The sequence below is a fragment of the Carcharodon carcharias genome, chromosome 22 (assembly GCF_017639515.1).
Source record: "Carcharodon carcharias isolate sCarCar2 chromosome 22, sCarCar2.pri, whole genome shotgun sequence".
NCBI lineage: Eukaryota > Metazoa > Chordata > Chondrichthyes > Lamniformes > Lamnidae > Carcharodon > Carcharodon carcharias.
Genome location: NC_054488.1, coordinates 54,217,103 through 54,240,811, shown reverse-complemented (window position 1 = coordinate 54,240,811; position 23,709 = coordinate 54,217,103). Strand labels below are relative to the sequence as shown.

The window sequence follows — 23,709 nt, the reverse complement described above, 5'->3', positions numbered from 1 at the left end:
ACTCACCGACGTGTGGTGATGTTGGGCAGGTGTCCCAACATCACAGCGCGTCATTTAGATTTTCAGTTCGGTGGGCATGCCTGTCAAAAGCCTAATAAAAACTAATTAAATGAGCTGTCTGCCCAACCTTAAGGTTGGCGGACAGGTGAAGAGCCCAGGCGGCCTTCGCATTTTTCATGGAACCTCATCCACAGGCAGGATGAGGTTTCATGAAGTGTTTATAAATTAAATACATTTTTTCATTAATGTTCCTTGACATGTCCCAGCTCATGAATGAGATTATTTACTTCCAATCCAGAGTTTACACTAAAAGAGCACGAAATCCTTAGGTTCGTAAGTGTTGAAAGTTTTAATAAAAATAATGCAGTTTTAAAATGTCACTGTGAACTCTCACTGATCACTCACCACAAAAGTTGCAGCTAACATTTGTGCTGCTGGCTTTATATAATTAAGACAATGACTAAAGCTCCTTCTGAATGTTCTCACCAGATCACTTCTTTCAAAAAATCTTCATAAATGAGAATTTTAAACAGTAATTATCATACAAATTAATGATGGTATATGCAAATAATTGGAACTAAATGCAATTAAAAATAACTTTAAAAATTTTTATATATCAAAACCATTGGAAATGATTGAAATACAAAAAAGCTGCTGCCTTAATGAGGTAGAAAAGATATTGGTACATGTACCCTATAGCCGCACACTACACTGAGCCACTCAAAATCCTGATCTATACCCAGCTGGAGCTGCAGTAAGGGCTAGGAAGAAGGAAAGTTAAAATAAATTATAAGCTGGAGTTACAACTCTTGATCTTATGAGACAGAAATTATGTGTGTGTATGGATGTTAATCACTTACGTGGAATGAGGGCTTGGCTACAATGCCCAACAGAAACTGAAAAACCTGCTGACCACCGCTATCGTGACTTTCAACAATACTATTTGGCTATGGCTGGGCTCGGAACACTCAGGAACCTGTACATCAGCAAGGCTCACCACCTTCAACTAAGAATGGATGGAAATTGGAGGGGGGAAAATTTATTCCCTCCCAAAAAAATGAAAAGGGTGGTGCAACAAAATGCAGTGATAAACAGTTATTCCAGAAATGTAAATTGCTTTTTTTTTTTATTCATTCATGGGACGTGGGCATCGCTGGCTCAGTCAAGATTTATTGCCCATCCCCAATTACCCTTGTTCAGAGGATGTTTAAGAGTCAACCACATTGCGGAGAGGCTGGAGTCACATGTAGGCGAGACCAGGTAAGGACGGCAGATCTCTTTCCCTAATGGGAAGGACAATAATGAACCAGATGGGTTTTTATGACAATCGGCAATGGTTTCATAGTCACCATTAGACTTTTTTAATTCCAGGTTTTTGTTGGATTCAAATTCCATCAAATGCGGTGGTGGGATTTGAACCTGGGTCCCCAGAGGATTACTGGGTCTCTGGATTACCAGTCCACTGACAAGTCCACTATGCCACTGCCTCCCTAATTATTGAATTTATGCATATACAATAATAGCAGAAATCTGTACAGCGCAACAGCATGGGTGTGGTAGTGAACGGGTTAAAAAAAGAGTTGGGGTACTAATTCAAGACCACAGTGACGTAAATGCAGAGAATACCCAATTCCCTTACTCCACACCAAACACCGTCAATCGTTTACAAGAGTCAGTGCTAGACAGTGCCAAATATATATACTGAGCTAACTTGAGTAACGTTAATCAGGTTAGACAACTATGATGTATTTTTACGCTGGTCTGTCACTGGCATAAAAATAACAAGGTACAACTGCACTTTCTTTTGGCTGATGACTGTTCAAATGCCAGTTTTCAAGAAGCAACTGTCAAATTTGGAGTGGTTTCACAATAATCTGCGAGACTGCTTTAGCTCCCAGGTGAAACTGTCATCTTTTGATACAAAGTAGTAATTCTGGGAAGCATTCAAACCCATCTATAGTGCAGCTAGGCAATTTGGAAGCAGCAGATTTGATTAATATAGTACCTCACTACAATGCAACAAAAATCTGCAGTGCAAACTAATATACTTTTAATGAAAATCAAGATGAAAGAAGCAAAATATTTTACAGCAAAGGTGACATCCATTTGGATAGATAAGCAGAAATACCCTATCTGTGGTTTACAGGATAACTGGAAAAATAATGACCTTGTTCTGTGTTTTGCACTGAACTGAAAATAGCTACCATCCTTTTGCATACTCTATCATTAGGTAGAATATAAACACAGAAAACTCATTAACAGCATCTCCATAAATGTAAAAACTGGTCACAAAAATGTACTTTTTATGAACCCACTTGGATGAAACATTCAATAAACTGAAGCTTCCTTAAATGGTAGGCTAATGATGCTGGATTGGTGCTCCACCACAGAAAGTCATGACATGGGTCCACACCCATGCTTTCTACACTAGTGATCTCCAAATTTTAGCTGTGTCATTAGGAAGGTAGGTAACATGCCCCAAGAACAGGAAATGCTGCGAACCTTATAAGAACTCTTGCAAGAAATAAAAGAAGATAGGTATGCAGTGGGTGCAGTTCAGTAGGATCTTCAAAAGGTTTTAATAAAGCATTGCACACAAAAATATAAATATAATAGAATGACATTCCAAAAGAGACTACATTTCAAAAGTGCAACATTGGTCATAATGCATTTTGGGACATGCTAGGGTTGTGAAAGGTATTATATAAATTCAAGTTCTTCCTTCTTTCTAAGTGGCTTGTTGCGAAGATAATGGTGTGTGTAGTGAAAGGTCAATGTGGTCACAGAGAGACAGATAGTTTGGAGTCAGAAAATAAGGGTTATGAGCAAAGAAGTTTTTCAGACTGGAAAGATTTAGTTAGTCATGATTCATAGCGGTCATAATGCATAATTAAAAAAGAGCAATATCCAGAAATAACTTGGACTTCGGAAATGAGGGAATAATATCAAAATTTACTGATGACATCAAATGAAGGGAGGGATGTTTACAAATTGTGAACTGGACTGTTAAAGCCTCCACAAAGGCCTATATAAGAGAGCAGGGAGAGTAGACAGGTGGAAGATACAATGGATCTAATACTTTGTTGTTCATTCTTTGAGGCGAAGATGACCCTATTCATCATCTGTGGTGTTTGGTGGAATTCCAATGGGTATGCAGGTGACTGCTAAGACCAATCTGCGCCTGGACAGGATACCACAGATGAGCTTTGGACAAGGTACTAGCTCGTGGATTTCCTCCGCTTGCGTTTTCTGCTTCCGATATGTGCTTTCAAAGGAGGCCACACCGTTTATTTGGTTGCGCCAGTGCAGCAATCCTGGGCAAGCTTCTCCTAGGACTTGGGGTCAAAATCAAAATTCTTAAGTGAAACCCTCAGAGTGCCCTTGTAGACTTCCTTTGACTGCCATGATGGCACACCTGAGACTCAAGCTCTCTATTGAAGATTCGCTTTGGTAAGCAAATGTCAGGCATTCTGGATACATGACAAGCCCAACTGAGTTGTGACTGTCTCAAAACAGTGTGAATGTTGGCATGCCAGCTCAAGTGAGCACCTCAGTGTCCGTTATTTTGTCCTGCCATCTGATCTTTCGAAGCTTTCGAAGACAACACCAGTTAAAGTGGTTGAGCTTCTTGGCATGACACTGGTACAGTCCAAGTTTTGCATACATAGAGCAGAGTGGACAGGACTATTGCTGTATAGACTCAATTTGGTGGACAGACTTATTCCTCTTCATTCCCAGACTAAGGTTCTAAGTCTGCCAAAGGCTACACTTACTTGACAGTTCTTGGATGCGTCTCGTTGTTGGTACAAACAGCTTGAGAGAATGTGTTGCCAGATTTCTACACATGGACATCTACATCACGTTTATTGATCTGATGAGGGCCTTTGACACAGTCGACCATGAGGGCCTTTGTAAGGCAATGGAAAAATTCAATGGCCCTGAGATTTACATCATGCTTGTTTGACAGTTCCACGAAAGCATGCTAGCAGGTTTCTGGGTACTGATGAGTCTTCAGACCCATTCCCAGTTACTTATTTAGTTAAAAGCAAAAAAACTGCAGATGCTGGAAATCCAAAACAAAAATAAAAATACCTGGAAAAACTCAGCAGGTCTGGCAGCATCTGCGGAGAGGAACACATTTAACGTTTCGGGTCCGTATGACTCTTCAACAGAACTTACTTAGTTAGTTAGTTCAGCACTTTTTTCTCTGCCATGCTCTCCTACACCTTCCATGATGCTGATCCGGGCATCGAAATCAGATATCACATAGATGGAAAGCTGTTCAATCTCAGGCAACTCCAGGCAAAGACCAAGGTCTCCAAGAACATAATCTGGTGATTTCTTGTTTGGCAGATGACTGTGCACTAGCTGCTGGTTCAGAGCTGAACGAGTAATGTAGCATCGACTCGTTTTCCAATGCATGAGACAACTTCAGCCTTACAATCAGCATGAAGAAAACTGAAGTAATATACCTGCCTGCTCCAAGGTTTCAGTCCATGTCAGCAGTGGGTAAGTTCACTTATCCCTGCAGGGTCTAATAGTACAGAAATATGAAATAATACCATTTTTGAGGCAATAAGAGGGAAAGGAAACTCAACTTCTAAGATTTTAAATAGACCAGTGGAATAAAGGAACATGGTGTGCAGATACACTGGTCATTAAATATGGCCATGCAAGTAGATGAAACTGTATGAAGCGAACATGGAATCTCAGATTTTATATTCATGGGCATCAAATAAAAAAAGCAAGATTTTACAATTTGAACCAGTAGTAAAATGCTTGAAGCTACTGAAAAATGAATATATTCTGGAAAATAAACCAGAATCACTGGGAATTTTAATTGCAAGAACGTCTTTCAGTTATTTCATGATCTCACCCACTCCTATTTGATTTGTCACATTAGTTCTTTGTAATTCCATTTATACTGTACTTGTAAAGGAAGAATAATAAAACATACAACAAAAAATAATTTTGTTCATGCTGTCAAGATTTGACAGACTAAAACCCTCCATTACAAGGGAATCCTAGAGGAAGTCTTGCATTGTAAGCCCAATTCATACTCTTGGAGCCACCACTTGTATTGTCCTTAGAAACAGCACACCTACATAGAGCATTTAACAGTTTAAAATGTTATGACAGCTTTCTAAAAGCACTGCTAATACACAGCTACCAACTGTACTATGTATGACTTATATTGTGGTTGGCTGTCGTACTAGACAAAGAGCATGTCGGTGGTAGGGGAACCACCCTTCATTGCAATCACTTTGAAGAAAGTTGTTAGAAAGTTTTAAAATGCGCATTGGTTATTTAGAGGTATAGTTTTGAGAGAACCGAAAAGAGATTGTACCCAGATATCAGCCATTTTAGTGTAAAACTGGGGACTGAATATGACAGAATATCCCCAGCACACAACACTCATGTTACAGAGGTATTCTGTGTGATAGAATTACCTCCAATATCATCTGAATAACAATTGTAAAGTAACATGTTAACTTGAAACAAATTTATAAGCATATACATATGAATTAAATTCCCGACCTACTCTTATTTCTGAATGATCTACAATTGGCCTGAATTTTTTTTTGGGGGGGGTGTTGTGGGGTGGTGGCTGAGGCTACACACAAAACTGAGGCATGTTGAGACAAGTTAATGTTCTCCAAAGGAAGGACAAGTGGCTTGTAATTCTAAGAACAGTGGAGCATCAGCACACAGCGTTCCTGAGCACAAAGCACACAAGTCCAAATGCTTTAGGACTATAAATTTTAATAAGCTCATTTGTGTGTAGCTAAAGTGGACCTGCAAGAGGTGTGATAACACATCTCAGGGCCACAAGGATTCTCAGCAACACATCATAGCAACAGCACATTCTGCTGAAGTGTCTAGTATGACTATGTCTCCATGGCATTAGACATACAAAATAAATTTAGTTTGGTAAGAAAGGAATCGTAAAGTACTGCTTTTCACTTCTCTCAAATGCTTATTTGCTACAAGTCTCTCTAAACTCATATCTGGTCTAAATAACTATGTGATGCTAGGTATTGGTACGCTTCACGAAAATGGGTCAACTTTAGTAAACAAAAATGTGAACATTTTATAAAAGGGCTTTAATTGAACAGTAGTACAAAAAGGCCTAAGCTGATGAAATGTTTTAACAACCTCAGTAGATATAATTCTTCTGATTGCATAGACAGGAAACAGAAAGAGCACAAACAGTTTCAAGATGCATGAGCAGCAAAACATCACTAAATTTCTAGATATATATTTAACCAGTAGGTACCAGAACAGAGAAAGTGACCAGGTTAAGCAGCTTTTCTTTCCATCAAAATCGGACATTTCCTGGAGCTTTAAGAGCAGGTCGAAAAATAGAAGCACATTTTACGGAAACAAATGAAAACATTTAGCTTTTACCAAAGTAGGCACAGCCAATAAGCTCCTCATTCATGCCTGTTACCTCTAGACTTAACTATTTGAATGCTTGCTTAGCTAGCCTCCCATCTTCCACCCTCCACAACTCGAACTCATCCAAAAATCTGCTGCCTATATCCCAACATTCACTAGGCCTGCTCATCCATCGATCCACCATGTTGCTCAATGGCTCCCAGTCACCCTTGATATTAAAATTCTCATCCTTGTTTCAAAAATCTTTTCCCCCTCATTTTATCTGTAATCTCCTCCAGTCCTACAAACTCCAAGGTCTCTCTTTTCCTCCAACATTGGCCTCTTGCACGTTCCCAATTTCAATTGTTCCACCATTGGCATCTGTACCATCAGTCTTCTTGGACCTAATGTCAGGGATTCCCTTCCTAACCTCTCTACCCCTCTAGCTCTCTCTTTTCCTTTAAAACACTCCTTAAAACCTCTTTCTTTGATCAAACTTTGGTCACCTATCCTAGTAACTCCTTATGTGGCTCAATGTCACAAAAGATCCTGTAAAGCACCTTGAGACGTATTACTGCATTAAAATTGCTATATAGATGCATATTGCTGTCGTAAAATAAATATTTTTAGTGTTCACAAGATGATGTAAGACTGTGAACTCTAAATTTTAATAGAACCCTCATACTGCTTGAATGATTCTGTAGAAAGGTTAATCTTAAAAATGCAATTAATCTAATTACAGTGCAAGTCTTGCTTGAGGACAAGTGCTAGAGAAAGAAAAGATCTTGCTTCTCCTACGCTATTGCTTTTTATGCTCTTCAGTGAAATTACCCATACATCAGCATAGTACTACGTGCCAAGACTGCGGGATTTTACAATGAGAAAATATGTATTCTAGGTACTCATTAACATTTAATACATAGAGGTTCAGTAATTTAAATAGTCCAAAGATATATGAATTGCACTTCCACAACCACATTTTTCAGCACGATTTACATCTCTATACTGGATTTTTTAAAATCTCATTATTTTCATTGATAGATCATGAAAATATTTATTTAGTAGCCATCATAACTTTATATGGGGCATATTTCTCTATAACAATCAGTTAAAAATGGTACAGAGAACCAGACTCTCATCATTCCTATTCTAGTATGAAGGCAAGTAAGAAACAAGCTCTATATTCCCTCAGTGTTTCAATGGGTAAATTAATCAATGTTTTATTAGTTAGCTTTACAGACCGGGGAGGTCTCAGCTTCAATCCCTTGAGTTAACTAATCACAGCCGAAGGATCACTGGCAGCATTACAATTGGCTCAGCATCCTTTGGCAAGGGAGAAAAAAACAAATTAGTCAGGGTTTCTGCTTTAACTATTACCCAGGGCTCTGTGCTGAACATGCTAATGATACTAAAAGACAAAGCTACAATATACGTAATATTATTTATCATTTTGAAAAGATGTTCAAGATGTAAATGACAGTTCCATCATCTCTGGGGATTGAGTTCTGTTTTCCAGAGTTAGAAATTTTTCCTGAGCCTTGGGTGCTGAGGATTTCTAAATACTGAGACTGCGTTTTGTGGGGAAATTCATTGCAAGTATTTCTAACATTTAATATTTATTTTGGGGTTAAGCCTAACTATTTCAGGTAAATTATTTAAATTTTACGTTATATATGAAACATATCTGGCTGGGTCAGAAGTCAAGCTGATGCCTGCAACTGCTCTAAAGAATGTAAATGAGAAAATGTATTCACAAGTACTTAAACTTGTCAATGTAAGTGTTCACCAAGATCACTACACAACTATGTTTTTCCATTGGTCTGTCTACAATGTAAATTTATTTGTTTAAGCAAAATCAATAGCCAACATCAGCATTAAAAGTAAGATTAATGAAGACAAACTTAGGTCCCTTACAGTCCAAAACAGGGGAATTTATAATAGAGAACAAGGAAATGGCAGAGCAGTTAATTAAATTAGTTCTGTCTTCATGTAGGGAGATACAAATAACTTTCCAGAAATGCTAGGGAACCAAAGATCTAGTGAGAAGGAAGAATTGAAGGAAATTAGTATTACGAAAACAATAGTGCTGGAGAAATTAATAGGATTTAAAACCAATAAATCCACAGGGCCTGATAATCTACATCCCAGGATACTAAAGGAGGTCGCCACGGAAATGGTGGATACATTGGTTATCACCTTCCAAAATTCTGTAGATTCTGGAACAGTCCTGGCAGATTGGAGGGGGGTAAATATAACCCCACTATTTAAAAAAGGAGGGAGGGAGAAAACAGTGAATTACAGACCAGTTAGCCTAAACATCAGTAGTAGGGAAAATGTTAAGAGTCTATTATAAAAAATGCTTAGAAAATATCAAAAGGGATTAGACAAAGCAAACATGGATTTATGAAGGGGAAATCATGTTTGACAAACCTACTGGAGTTTTTCTGAGGATGTAACTAGCAGAATAGATAAGGGAGAACCAGTAGATGTGGTGTATGTGGATTTTCAGAAAGCTTTTGATAAAGTCCCACAAAAGAGGTTAGTGTGTAAAATTAAAGCACATGGGATTGGGGGTAATATATTGGCATGGATTGAGAATTGGTTAGCAGACAGAAAACAGAGAATAGGAGCAACCGGGTCTTTTTCGGAGTGACAAGCAGTGACAAGTGGGGTTCAACAGGGATCAGCGCTTGGGCCCCAGCTATTCACAACATATATCAATGATTTGGATGAGGGAACCAAATGTAATATTTCCAACTTTGCTGACGACACAAAACTTGGTGGGAATGTGAGCGGTGAGAAGTGTGTTAAGAGGTTTCAAGGTGATTTGGACAGGTTGAGTGAGTGGGCAAATACATGACAGATACAGTGTAATGTGGAGAAGTGTGAAGTTATCCACTTTGGTAGGAAAAACAGAATGGCAGAGCATTATTTAAATGGTGATAGATTGGGAAATGTTGATGTACAAAGGGACCTGGGTGTCCTTATACACCAATCACTGAAAGCAAACATGCAGGTACAACAAGCAGTTAAGAAGGCAAATGGTATGTTTGCCTTCATTGCAAGAGGACTTGAGTACAGGAGCAAAGATGTCTTACTGCAGCTGTACAGGGCCTTTGTGAGACTACACCTGGAATATTGTGCGCAGTTTTGGTCTCCTTGCCAAAGAAAGGATATACTTGCAATAGAGGGAGTACAGCGAAGGTTTACTAGACCGATTCCTGGGATGGCAGGATTGCCATATGAGGAGACACTGGACCGACTAGGCCTGTATTCACTAAGGTTTAGAAGAATGAGATGGGGTCTCAACGAAATGTATAAAATTCTGACAGGGATGGACAGACTGGATGCAGGGATGGTTTCCTCTGGCTGGGGGAGTCTACATCAAGGAGTCACAGTCTCAGGATACAGGGTGGGCCATTTAGGACCGAGATGAGGAGAAACTTCTTCACTTAGAGGGTGGTGAACCTGTGGAATTCTCTACCATAAAAGGCTGTGTAGGCCAAATCACAATGTACTTAAGAAGGAAATAGATTTCTGGACTCAAGATGGCAAAGTACATGGGGAGAAAGCGGGAGTATAGTGATGAGATAGAGGATCAGCCATGATCATATTAAATGGCGAAGCAGGCTTGAAGGGCCGAATGACCTACTCCTGCTCCTATTTTTTATGCTTCTATATTTCACTCTAGACACTCAGTTTTGACTTCGAGCACTCCAGGTCAGGGTGCAGCACAATCTGTCTATGGCATCCCAAACTCTTTGAATCTCAAAAGAGCATCCACTACTGCATCAATCACATTCTTAAGGCCTTGCTGAACAAGACTGGAAATTTTACCGCAAATTATTTGTACTGTACACCCATGTTGGATCGAAGCCATCTTCACAGAGCTCCTTTCAGTTGACAGTAGGAAATGTTTTCCATTCCATTCAGGCTCCAAAAAGAGAAAGAACAGTGTTCCAACTTACCAGGTTACTCAGCCTCCCAAAAAGAAGAAAATGAAAAATAATTCCAACACATCCCTGCCCACCCGATGGAGACTAACCTTTTCAAGAGAATTTTTCTTAATCATTTCCAAAAAGTGTTCAAATAACTGATTATGTGAAGAGCCACCAGGGGAGAGTCCATACCTGCATTTCTTTATCGCCATATTTTTGTGGGTTCTTGCTCCCATGGCTCTTTCTTCGCAGTTTCTTCAGCTCCGCGTGACACTTTTCCAGGGATTCCAACCTGGCTTTGTGTTCAGCTTGATACTTCTTCAATGTTGCCTAAAGGGAAAAACATAAATAGAAGTTCATTATCAAAACTGTCAACGGTTACAAATATTACTTTAGCAACAGGAAGGAGGTCTGCCTTTGTTGTGGATTAATAAAGTGGAAGGAACACAAAGTAAAAGGCAAAATTTAATTTAATTTTAAAAATCAGTCAATGCTTAATTATGGTATTGATTTCGAACTGGTTTTAGTTCAATTCACTTCCTAATGGTTTCTGACACAATCTATATATTATGAGGTTTATCATTTCATATCTATCATTAAAGTGAGTACCTGTCTGGCTTCCTAAAACAAAACAGGATAAGCCTTTGACCTACCAGTAAGGTAGCCACATTTTGTTCCACTGTCCATTATACAGTAAGGTTTGAATATAACAGCTAACAATAGGAGACTTGAAGGAACAATGCTAAGAAAATCCTTTGGAGCACCTTGGGATATTTTATTATACTAATGATGCGAGATAAATGCAATAGTTGTTGTTGAGGCCAGCCAGTCCAAGTAACGAGAATAGCATTTCTGGCAGTGGATATTAAAAACATGCCAAACTATTCAAAAAATTAACTACTGGAAAGTTTACAAATTCCTCAAAGCACATGAGCTATAATGCAATTTTATGAAGTTTTTGGCTGACAACGTGAGGTGCTGTTTGAGCTAGCAGCAAACAAAGACTGTCTCAACTATTACGGATTTACTGGAGAATTGCCTCTAACTTGGGACACTAACTGTTCATCATGATATCGGATTGTTTCCATTTATCACTCAGGTCAGTAAATTAGTACTATTAATTTGGTATACCCACTTTCAAAAGCAGATTCACTCAACTGTCAGAAACTTGCATTTCTCTAAATGAAAGGTATGGTTCTGATGCCAGTGATCCAGACAGAGAGAATATGAATTACATAAGGTGAATAAGTTAAGAAAATGCAAAACATCACACACAAACACACAGAAAATGGGCCTATAAACTGAAATGTGTGTCTCTGTCAAAGTATGAGTAGACAACTTTATCCATGTGCCACTTCAACCTAAACATTTTAATTGGCAATAAGTGCAAGGAAGTCATGGACTTCATTGTCACCAAAATCAAGACCATCCGATCAGCTACGTCTGCTGAGTCCCTCCCTTCCACTAGTCCACCTAGCCAAACTTTCAATAATTCACCTCCCGTCTTAGTGCTGAACTCGCATCTTTTTCTAGTTTATCTCCTATCTGCCCTCATTCCCTCTCTAAGCTCATCTTGTCCAAGAGACCCATCTTCTGTTCCCTTGATCCTATTCCCACTAAACTTATCACCCAACTTCCCTTCCTGGTGTCCATGTTAGCTGATATTGTTAATGGTTTTCTCTCTTCAGATGTTGTCCCTCTCTCCTTTAAATCTGCCATCATGACACCTCTCCTCAAAAAAAAACTCAATTCTTGACCTCATCGTCCCATCTTCAATTTCCCTTTGCAGTCCAAAGTCCTTGAGCGTGTCGTTGGCTCCCAAATCCGTTCCCATCTTCCCAGAATTCTAGGTTTGAATCCCTCCGATCAGGATTCCAGCTGTCCAGTACCAAAGCAGCTCTTATCAAAATCACAAATGACGTCCAATGTGACTGTGACAAAGGTGAACTTTCCCTCCTCGTCTTCTTGACCTGTCGACCACACCATCCCTCCTCTAACACCTCTCTACTGTCATCCAGTTGGGTGGGACTGCTCTCATCTGGTTCCATTCTTAACTATCTAGTCGTAAGCAGAGCATCACTTACAATGACTTTTCTTCCTGCTCTCGGCACCATTACCTCTTGTATCCCCCAAGGATTTATCCTTGGCCCCCCCTCCAATTTCTCATCCGCATGGTGCTCCTCGATGACATCATCCAAAAAGACAGCATTAGCGTTAACATGTAATCTGACAACACCTAGCTCTACCTTACCATCACCTCTCTCAATTCCCCCACTGTTATTAAATTAGCAGATATCCAGTACTGGATGAGCAGAAATTTCCTCCAATTAAATACTGGGAAGAATGAAGCCATTGTTTTTAGTCACGCTTCAAACTCCATCCCTCTCCCTGGTGATTGCCTGTGATTAAGTCAATCTGTTTGCAATCTGGATGTCTTAAATTGTATCTTGTTCCCCTGTCGCACCTGTGTTCACCGACCTACAATGGCTCCCAGTCAAGCAACAGCTTGATTTTAACATTCTCATCCTGGTTTTCAAATGCCTCCATGGCCTCACCCCTCCTTACTTATGTAACTTCCTTCAGCCCCAAAACCTCCTGAGGGGGCCTCTTGTGGATCCCAGTTTTATTTGTTCCACCAGAGACAGTCACATCTTTAGCTGTCTCGGCCCCAAAAGCCCTTCCTACACCTCTCCCCTCTCTACCTTGCTTTCTTGCTTTAAAATACTCATTAAAGCCTACCTCTTTGATCAAGATTTTGGTAATCTGACTCAACATCTCCTTATGTGGCATGTTCCTGTGAAGCGCCTTGGGACATTTTATTACTTTGAAGGTGCTACATCAGTTGTTGTTGGTGTTAATGAATCGTGTGTTAGCTTGCCAGCTGAATACTACAGAAAAGGCTGCAATAACTCGATTGGATGAAATGATCTTGTCATGTCAGCAAATGGTGTCTTGCGTAAAATTTAAGACACATGTATAAAGCCCATCACTCCAGAATGTCTGTAGAATCTACTGATGACAACTGCTGTGGCAGGAAACATTTTCCAAAAGCCAAATAAAGAGATCTAAACCAGAAGTTTCAGAAGGCATTCCAGGAACCTAGTCTGCCTGAAAAACTTCCCAAACTCTAGTTCTTTTAAACCACCATTCCTTCCTAATAAATGACTGGCGGGTAGGAACAATTTCAAAGCTGTAATTCAACCCTTGAGTTCATTACAGTTACACAGTCTGAACTCTTTTAGATTACAATCTTGTGATCAGTTCATGCTATGTTTAATTTACATTTGAAGCTATGCCAGCTCTTCTTGCTGTAAAATTAGACAATAAAAAGTGAACAGAAAGATTAATAATGATTTTCTTAATCAAGTGGTGTGACAGCACAGAGTTCAGCCTGAAACTTACACTTAAGTATTTGGCATCTAACTCAACCTTCTGTTCCAGTTGCATCAGCAGCTCATTGTGGAACACTTTCAACTGCAATGACAAGAAAACATCAGCAACATTTAATTTCAATAATGTCAAGAGCACAAGAATCCCCCTGAACACCCACACACACATACTCACACACACCCACGTTGCAGAGGCACTGATTGTACTTTGGATCCTCAGATTAGTCATGTGCAACTGATGCTTCCCTCCTCCATAAGTTCAGTTCCTTAAAAGCTATAATTTTAACCCCACATACACATTCTCGCAACACTAATTAACTTGGATTTTTATCCTAAGAAGTGCATGTTACAATTCCATTTTACCTCTTTTCCTAATCAATAATTGCATTCTTTATATTGATTAAAAATTTCATAAAGCAAAGATGACAATTTTGATTTTTACTTGAATAAAACTGCTATATAGCAGTTATAATTTTAATATGCTGGCCAAATATCAAACACATTTTTCTCAACGAGCAAATAGGATTTGAACACAGGTGTGGGTGCCTAATCTGGCAAAAGTACATTCATTTGTAGCTATTTCAGCTGAAAAGTATCCCCTTCTCAAGAATAATTAAACAGAATTTAATTTACATAAATCTCTTGACAGAATCCTTTGCTTATTGGGTACAAGCTCTAGCAGATTCAACTGTACATACTCCCTTAAAAGGAATACTTACCATTTCTTCAAGCTGTATCTGAATTTGCCTGTGGACCTCTGCCATCTGGAACAAAACATCCCCTGCAAAGTAACAAATGGAAGCTAAAATAACTATTTCTATCATCTTAGAATGTTAAGTACAGCATCCACACACAACATATGGACATAAGGGATTTGGGATTCAAAAGGTGTCATGTCAAAAATGCTGAACAAAAGTTTAATTAAAAATCTACTATTTAAACTATGCTCTCAGAGGTTCCTTTGCTTTTTAAAAAAATTATAGTTTTTCCACTTACATTTCTGTTCTCCCTCCCAAGTAACAATGCCTGTTATCCGTGGTCAAGAGTTTAATGGCATTTAGCCTTCAGACATCCCCATAGACATTATCAATAGCAATCTAATTAGCTTACTAAAAGGTAAGAATTTTGCACTTGGAAAGCTGACTATGTTGCAAGTCTAAACCTGCAATTTAGTTTGCTTAAAACTAACTCCGAGCTGCTTCTGCCCCTCCCATTACTAAAATTGTCTTTTTACCTTCTCTCCCCTTACATGAATATTTCAACCTCACTCCAATCAAGATGTGATATACCACATGGGTAATTTCTTGGGGAAGGGAGGGATGGGAAAATTTACAGCCTTTATTACAGCACTTGCAACAACCAACAATGCAAGCCAGGAATAGAACTCAGCATTAAAAACACAGACTAGAAGCCTTTTCTTAAAATATATAGATATGGAACATAGGAAAAATTATTTAAATTATATATATAAAAAATCCAATTTTGGTGGCTTCATTTTAAGATTTGATAAAAGTGTTCCTTTACAGGTTGTTTGAACAAGTAGTCTTCTTGCCAATATATTGGAAGATATTTGAACACGGAAGTGACAAAATACAATACACCTTTGGGATGCAATCCAGGAAACCATCAAATCTGGACAGCACAAGTGAGGAAGCAGCTACTACACAGCATTAACAATACTTCTATTCCTATTCAAAAGGCTAGTAGCAAAAATATAATTATGGCACTTTGCATGTGGCCTCGTACTTTAGATTATATTTATTGTGCAAGAAAGCACGTATTGCAACTTGATTCAAGTTTTTCTTCAACTACAACAGTAATTCTCTAACAATGCTATTATGTAAGTGCAAATTACAGCTGACAACCAGTTCGCCCCTCAGCTGAGCACCACTCTCCAAAATTGGTTTCCATACAGCCAGCAATAACAAAGGCCTCTTCCCTCTGTGGCCTGCTGAATCTGTTCAGTGCATCAACATACTAGTGTCATGCCACAAAGCAGCCCAAAATATGAGGGCAGGGATAAAAGGACCGGCTCAGTATCAAAATATCAGCAATACCAACTTTAAGCCTTTAAAGCAGATTGTAAGTTGATTTTAAAAAATCATAACTTCACTGCCAATACATTTGGAAAACATAATTATTTAAATTGCTTTACACTGTATCAGAAATATATTTGAAGACGTCATCAAATCTAAAATTTGTGAGCACCTCTGAGCCCATGGGCTGGCAAGAAATTGTGAACACAAACATTTCCAGCTTCAAAAACAAATCTTGGAATCTAGTCAGCTCGCAACCCATGAATTAGAAGAGGCCAGAGCCACCAAAACAACCCACTACACCCATATTGAAGGCCCAGAATGTGCTCCTCTAAGCCATCAGCCCTTTTCCCAATCTGATACTCCCATATGAGTGTGGGTGGATTCCAATAACTCACATGAGAAAGGAATCAGGCTAGGTCAGTTCCTCAAGAAGAGATTGCTGATGCAGAAATTCCACTTCCCTAAACCTGATCAGTACCTCTATATTGTAACTCCGTTCTCGAATTGACCCTATAAATGCAACCCTATATTTTGCTCCAATTATCGAATCAGAGTTCCAGAGGGAAGCTGAAAGGGTTGAGGTTGGAAATGCAGACTGCTCTACATACAGCCATTTGGACAGGAATCCAGAAGGCCACAGGAAATATGGGGGGGCTCAATTCCAACGGGCTAAGCCTATGTCTATTAGACCTATCCTCTATAAAAATAGTTCCCCTACTTAAGCTGATGTCACTGTTAGAGGGCACATTTTCCCTCCCCACAATAAACATGTGAGTAAAATGCTTTTGGGATACACATCAGTCACCTTGCGAACATACGGAGCCCATGTGGTAGCTCCAAGCAGCCCCAAACCTTTCCATGAAATGCTATTTTACACAGATTGCCCCACCCACACTGTACCACAGGAAAGAGACAATGGGTTAACTTGGAAAGCACTCATAAGCCATCAAAGATTCTCTTATATTCAGCATGACTGTAAAAGCCCGATATATTGTAACGACCCAGCCCTATGAAACCTGAGTTTCACTGATCTCAGTGATTCCACTGGACCGGAAGGAAGGCCAATCACCCTGACTCCAAGAGGATGTGGTTCCCAGCGTAGACTCAATTACAGCAAGAACCTCAATATATTTTCCTTAAGTACCATCTTCATCTAACCAATGATATGTCAACTACACGAAATATATATAACATAGTTTTGCTCTGAATAATAAAACAGAGTATAAAAGGGAAGCATGTGTACATTACAGACCTAACACATGCATCAGACTCCAAAATGTTGTCCTAACAATGGAACAATCCTTGGATGCACAGGCCTTGCAGACCCTCACACTAACGAGCGGCATAGATTGAGACTTGGACAGGTCAGTATTCTCCTGGGCAGCCTTCCATTTTCCACCTTCTACAAATTTGAGTCAATGCTCTGCTGCCCATACCCTAACTCACACCATGTCTTGTTCACCCATGCTTGTTGACCTACACTGGCTCCAAGCCAGCAACACCCACGTTTTCAAACACCTCCAAGGATTCATCTCTTCTTGTCTCTAACCTCCAGCCCTAAAATCCTCTGAAATGTTTGTCCTCCTCCAATTCTGGCCTTTTGCACATGCCCAATTTTAATCGTTCCACCATTGGCAGCCATGCCTTCAACTGCCTAACCCCGCCCCCCCGGCCACCAAGCGCTCAAATTCCCACACTAAACTTCTGGGCCTCTCTCTTTTCCTATGAGACACCCCTACAACTCAAAATATCCCCTTAGGTGGTTTGGTGTCAAATTTTGTTTGGTAGCATTCTGTGAAGTGCCTTGGGATGTTTTTTGCCGTTAAAAACTGATTTAGTCATTTTTTCAAATTTATACGAACTGGTACTATAATGTGGCTTTGAAACAACAGGGGAGGCAAAAGAAATAATGTAGAGGGCTCATCTGATTGCAAAGGCCAATGACACACACCACAAAAAGATACGGTTATTGTAGCGCTTAAAAGCAATGCAGCTCGTTTGGCTACAAAAGGTGAACATCATTTCTATAACTGTGCCAAACTCAATTCAAAACAACTAATGTGGATTAGAATGGTCTTGGGTGGTTGAAGCTTTCACATGAGGTACAATAATCAGGTAAACATCTATAAACTTTGGTACTAACTTGCAGTTTCAGACACTGGTATGTTTACCTAACCAGTCTAACAGCATTAACGAGGTTGGATATATCTCAGCACAATCCACTTTCTTATGATACAATAGTAAATAATATTTTTCAAGGTGGCAGTAGGACAGTTCTGTAAAGATTTGTAAAATTAATAGTCCATCTGCAGGCTAGTCAACCAGAGAGAGCTTCACAGTTAAGCCCAGTTCTGTTCACGCACACCTTTGTTGTTGGTAAATGAAGCAGGTATAAATAGAAAGTCTGTTTGTTGCAGTTGCCAACAGAAACCTGTTTCCATGCAAAGTTTGCCACTCCCAAATGATGTCAAAATATCCTCACAAAAACAAAGTTGTTATTCGTGTAGTGTCCTCAAACATACACAACTATATTTAGCACTGCCTGCAACTAAAAAAAATCAATGAAATTTCAAAGAGCATGTTGAAATAACCATTAATAAGAAAGAACATCGAGCAGATTTTTAAACTGCAATGGTTGCTGTGGACTGTGCTGTATAGATTTGTATTGACAGGTAGTCTGGGTCTTAATCTCACACCTGGTTGCTACTGATTCTCTCAGATTTTATCAGGGTCATAGCCATTATAAGGAGTGGCACCAATGATTAAAAGGGAAAGGAGTGGGGTGGAGTGGGGAATCCGTGTTTCCCCTGGGATCACATTTCAACTATAATTAGAATAAGGATCCGACTCAATCCTTAGGATGGGAGTTCCATTTTTAGTTAATTTTTCTTAAGTTAAATACATTTCATACATTTTCATCTTGACTTACCTGACAGTGCTAAAGAATTTGAGGGGCGGGTGGAAATTGGTCTGCACATGTTTCTGGACACTGGAGTCACAATTTGGGACTTGCCACACTGAGGCAGACAGTACACGAACTATATATGCTGCCTCCTCATTTAAATGATTTCTGCCTGACCCACACTGTTGACTGGCTTCAGGAACAACAGAGGGCTAAGTGTGCAAGGCCAGCATGTGTTCCAGCACTTAAAGGAAAGCATGTTGCAAACCATAGGTGCAATTGCAACAAAGGGAGCTGGAACGCCAGGGCAGAGAGAGGGCTCTATGGTTAATGGATGTGGACAGGAGGAGACAGACAATAAGGCCCTCAAGGAACGTCCTCCAGAGGGAGTGGGAGCAGTGGCCATGGTGATCCATTCCCACGATCTGGCACTGAGGACCTGGCAGCTGTGTGACAAGAATTTTAATGACATCAAGTGGATGGTCAAGGTCAATGAATGCATCTTCAAATGACATCTCCTACCCACCATATCACCAATCTTTCTCACAGCCCCACTCACCCAGCAGCACTCCAAAGTGATCAGGACGCACACCTAGTATTCACATACTCCATCGCCCTTCAGAAAAACTACAAAAACGCCAGCCTCCACATACCTCCACCTAATCAGCTATGTCAGGCACAACATCCAAAAACAGTGCTTACACAATCACTGCCATTGTGCTCCCCGCCTCTTGCAGAACAAGGTCTCACCTAACAGAATGGGGGCAGCAGAGAACTGGTAGGGGCCAGGCGCACAATCATCCACTGAGAAGATGGCTAAAGGAGACGGTGCTCTGAATGATGGAACCACGTACAACAGGTCCATAGCATCCAGTGTCACCTAGACCATTCATGATGGCAGCACGTTACTGCCTTACAGCCTGCTATTTGGTATCATAAGCAAGTTGCAGATAGTGTGACCTTGGATCTTTTGCTTTACACTCAATCCACCCCAATCCTCCCCTTCCTATATTATGTATTCAGGCACGAAAGAACTGATACCTGGCTAGCCACATTTTACATAAGATAAAATTTCACCCATTTGTCTAAGTAACTTTGATTAAGAGTACTGCATGTGCAAAGAATGTAGAACTAAAATGGCTTTGTTTTTCCAGTAGATCCCTTATGAATGCAAATCAGGACAATTTGTAACTTTTATTAACATTCCTCACCCTGTTAAAAAAATAAATTGCCTTATTTTGTTATTGGCACTTCTAAAAAAAGTATATATGTCAAAATAATTTAACATTTTCTCAGTATTTTTAAAGTTTATTAAAGTTGGTAGTTTATACAACCCTATTTGCAACTACTCTTAAAAAAAATCACACATTATCACTGAACACTGATATCACATGCCCAGTAGAGAATTTCAGATGCAAAAGGAGTCATGTCACAGTACGAGAGGTGACTTTGTAGCATATGCTACCTAAAGTACGTAGCTGTGGTGACACAGAGATTGTAGAAACTTGGACTTTCAGCCTTTTTCAGTAAGCTGTTGAAATCAGAAGTTACCTCAACACAGTACTATCAAGTTTCACATAAACATGCATTGAATAAAATTAAGATGAGAGTTTAGAGCACGAGAAAATTTTAACCACAACGTTTGGGCACTGCGTCACACTGTTTACAAGAAAATTGCTTTTTGCACCCCCCCCCATTCAATTGTGTCCAAACTGCTGACAAACATTTATAACCAGGAATGCCCAGCAAAATGGTATAGAGAAGATGCTGACACGAATGAAAATTTTAAATTAATTTCAATGTTATACTGAGGGAATGAAGATCAATTTTGCATATCTATTCTAGCCTATACTTTGCTGAATAAACTGGAGCTTTCTACAATTAAAACAGCAAATTCTGAGACCACATTTGAAGATTCTGAAGCTAGAAGTAACAAGTTGGACTTCATTTTAAAAAAAGTTAGCCACAAAACTGCATTTGCACAAGCTAAAAGTAAGGCTTTTTTGGGCACTGAAAATATTATACCATAAAACCATATTTTTTTCACTTTTTTTGAAGATATATTTTTACCGAATGCCAATGGTCTTTTGAAAGTAGGGAAGGCACACTCCCAATTTTTGGGCCTTCTCTGGCTAAGGAATATGAAATTGCAGGATGTGTTTTTGTTAGGTGTTAACAGTGCTTAAGTAGGGGAAAGCAGAGTTTTCACACTTGGAGGTGTTGCATGTGGCCAATCCTCCCAGCACTGTAGATATCTGCAATTTTGGCAACCTGGCACATTAAATGAAGCATTACTGTCTCATGATATTGTTAGAGCACCACATCTTGATCCCACCAAAGCATCAAAGAAATCTCTCTCTATTGGAACTTAAGCGCAAATTATGCATCTACTCTGCAAGAGCATTAAAGGAGGATTCAGTGCAGAGAACGCACAGTAATTAATGTTTTGAGCTGCATTATGTTCATTAATGGTCAACCAAATTCAAATCAATTTGGCAAATAAATGCAGTGATTTGCTAACACAGTTCTAATTCAGGGATGGCTGCTTGCTGCACACTGTACTCAGATTTACTGAGTATTGCGTCAATCACACTGTGTAGAGGAAGATATATTTAATAATGTATATCCCCAAGATCTTCAGGCACAGCTTCAGAGAGAATTTGTTGCAAAACAATGTTGTTTCCATTTCAATGCCTCATTCATCTTAAATCAAACCAGATCTGCAAAGGATGAATTCAGCTGCAATAATGACCCATGTGGAATCTCGAATCTTACTTTCTCAAAGGAAGCAAAAAAACATGATTAAAGTACCAGAATAATTCAATAATCTAGCAATCTGAAGGGAATTACATTTGCCTAAAAAGGCTGCTGTCACTTTCTTGGCTATTTTGGTGAATGGCATCTTAAATTCCTATTTAGCATCTATACATCATTTCTTCACTAAGCTTGCTTTGACAGTTCTTGCAGTGGCTTCTGCTGGCTGGAATTCCCAATGAAAATCAGTACAGCATATTGCTGACATCACACCATCTCTATCTGACAAATTGCAAAGCTACACATCTCGTTAATTTCAACAATGGAATCATTCCCATAAAAAGACAACCTGTCAATGGTAGTGCTTCTTCTGTTTAGGAGGGCTGTATAGACCAAATACACTTCATAAAATCACCCTCCTCCTCAAACTAAAATGAGGCACATCCTTCCTTGGTTGGGATTATTTTAGTCTGTTCTGTTGAAAATGCATAGCATATTGTTTAGACATAAAAAGACTCAACATTCAATTTTTAAAATATCAGTTCAACAATACAGAAATGTTTCGAAAGCTGGACAGCACCCTCATTCCCAGCACCCTCAACACACATTTATTTTTGAAAATTATATATGTTACATTAATACACCACCTACAATATGTTCCCTTCCCAAAGATCTCAGGTGTTTCAAGGTCAATATTACCATGTGCCCATCCACTGCGGGCACCCAAATATTACTGGCAAGCACCTGGAAGTTCTTTAGACAGTCTTGTTGGGTTATTTTTCCCCATAAATTTGAGTTAGTAAACTATCACTCCAGTTCTCATGGTGAGAGAAGAAGTAATTTGACCATTACCAGGAATCCCAGATTTCCTTACCAGAGGGATCAGGGGCAGGACAGGCAGAAGCAGCGCAACATGAAAATTCTCTGCTCACCACATGTGGTACCACTCAGTAGGAGGATTGATCAGAGAATTAAGAATGAATGTTCTCAATCCAAATTGTTTTTAGAAAACCAGAAAATCAGGGGTCCTGCAAATCATCCTTGCTGACCTGAAGCTCAGCTTTTCAATCTGCACTCCTGTTAAGTGAAACTCTACAGAGGGAGCAGAAACTCCAAAAATGTACCCACTGAAATGATAATCAAATGATATCTGGGAGCTCAAAAAAACCATCTGCCTTTTACAGCATCTCCAAGCTACATGAACTGCAACCACTAGAAAGCACTTTAAGTCATGTTTGAATCCTGCATATAGTTGGAAGAAAAGACTTGCTTTTTTATAATGCCTCTTCAGAACCAGATGACATCCCAAAGCACTTTAAAGCCAATGAAGTAATACTGAACAGAGTCACTGTTACAGTGTTGGAAAACAGTGTAACCAACTTGTGTACAGCATGGTCCCACAAACCGCAATGAAATAAAGACCAAATCATCTGTTTTAGTGATAAATGCAAGCCTGGATGTTAATTGGGAAATATGTTCAAAAGTATAGCCCTCCATTATGACTCAGGCATAAAAACTTGTGCACATTGCTGAACTGGACTATAAAAATATTGCTACATCGCTGTGGTTGGTCAAATTGTAAAGTTTCCATGACTGCAGCATATTAAGCTTTAAAAATAATGCATTTCTTCCATTTTGTTTATGACCGCTGTGGTACTATGGTTATCACCTGTTTCATCAATCTGCAAACCCAACTGGTAAACCTAAGTCTTACTTTTTTCCAATCTGCAGCAGTTCAAGAAGGCAGCTCATCACCACCTTCTCAAGGGCAACTTGGGAAGGGCAATAAATGCTGGCCCAGCCAGAGAAGCCCCCATCCCATGAATGAATAAAAAAAAGGATCATTCTTCTCACATTTTACAGGCATAGATTGCTGCCAAAAAACCCTCATCTAGTCAGATAGCCCAATTCTGTCAGAACAAAAGTAAAAAAACTGTAAGTATGCAGTTTAATTTGATACTTCACCAGGCCAGATTAGAAAGCAATTTAAACATTTTCCCAATGATAAGATTATCTAAATTTTCAAAATTATACATCTATGCGGGCACCTCCACACAATATTGCTACAAGAAATTTTCAGGAAAATGCAACTTCGACTCTGATCAGCAAGTACCCAGTTTATTTAAGACTTTAAAGGTTTACTTTCTTTCGACAACCTCGAATGAAAGTTGATTGTTGCCTTTTCCAACACGGATATGGCTGTAATTTGAGGCGGAACTTTCATAAGACTTCACAATGCCTGGAATCTACCATCACTGATGAGGTAGGTCTACAGGCACGTGGCACAAGTATATGGGAATGAATACAGT

At 39.4% G+C, this 23,709-nt stretch overlaps 1 protein-coding gene across 4 annotated transcripts in view; it reads right to left on the bottom strand.

The window, feature by feature from the left end:
- The window catches only part of LOC121293768 (brain-specific angiogenesis inhibitor 1-associated protein 2-like), an 89,599-nt gene that overhangs the window by 26,021 nt on the left and 39,869 nt on the right, over positions 1 to 23,709 (bottom strand). For all 4 annotated transcript variants that reach the window (XM_041217063.1, XM_041217064.1, XM_041217066.1 and 1 more), the window contains 3 exons: positions 14,425 to 14,486; positions 13,719 to 13,790; positions 10,509 to 10,646 (listed from right to left, as the gene is read on the bottom strand). In XM_041217063.1, the coding sequence (XP_041072997.1) occupies positions 10,509 to 10,646; positions 13,719 to 13,790; positions 14,425 to 14,486 (272 nt within the window). The remainder of the gene's footprint in view (positions 1 to 10,508; positions 10,647 to 13,718; positions 13,791 to 14,424; positions 14,487 to 23,709) is intronic.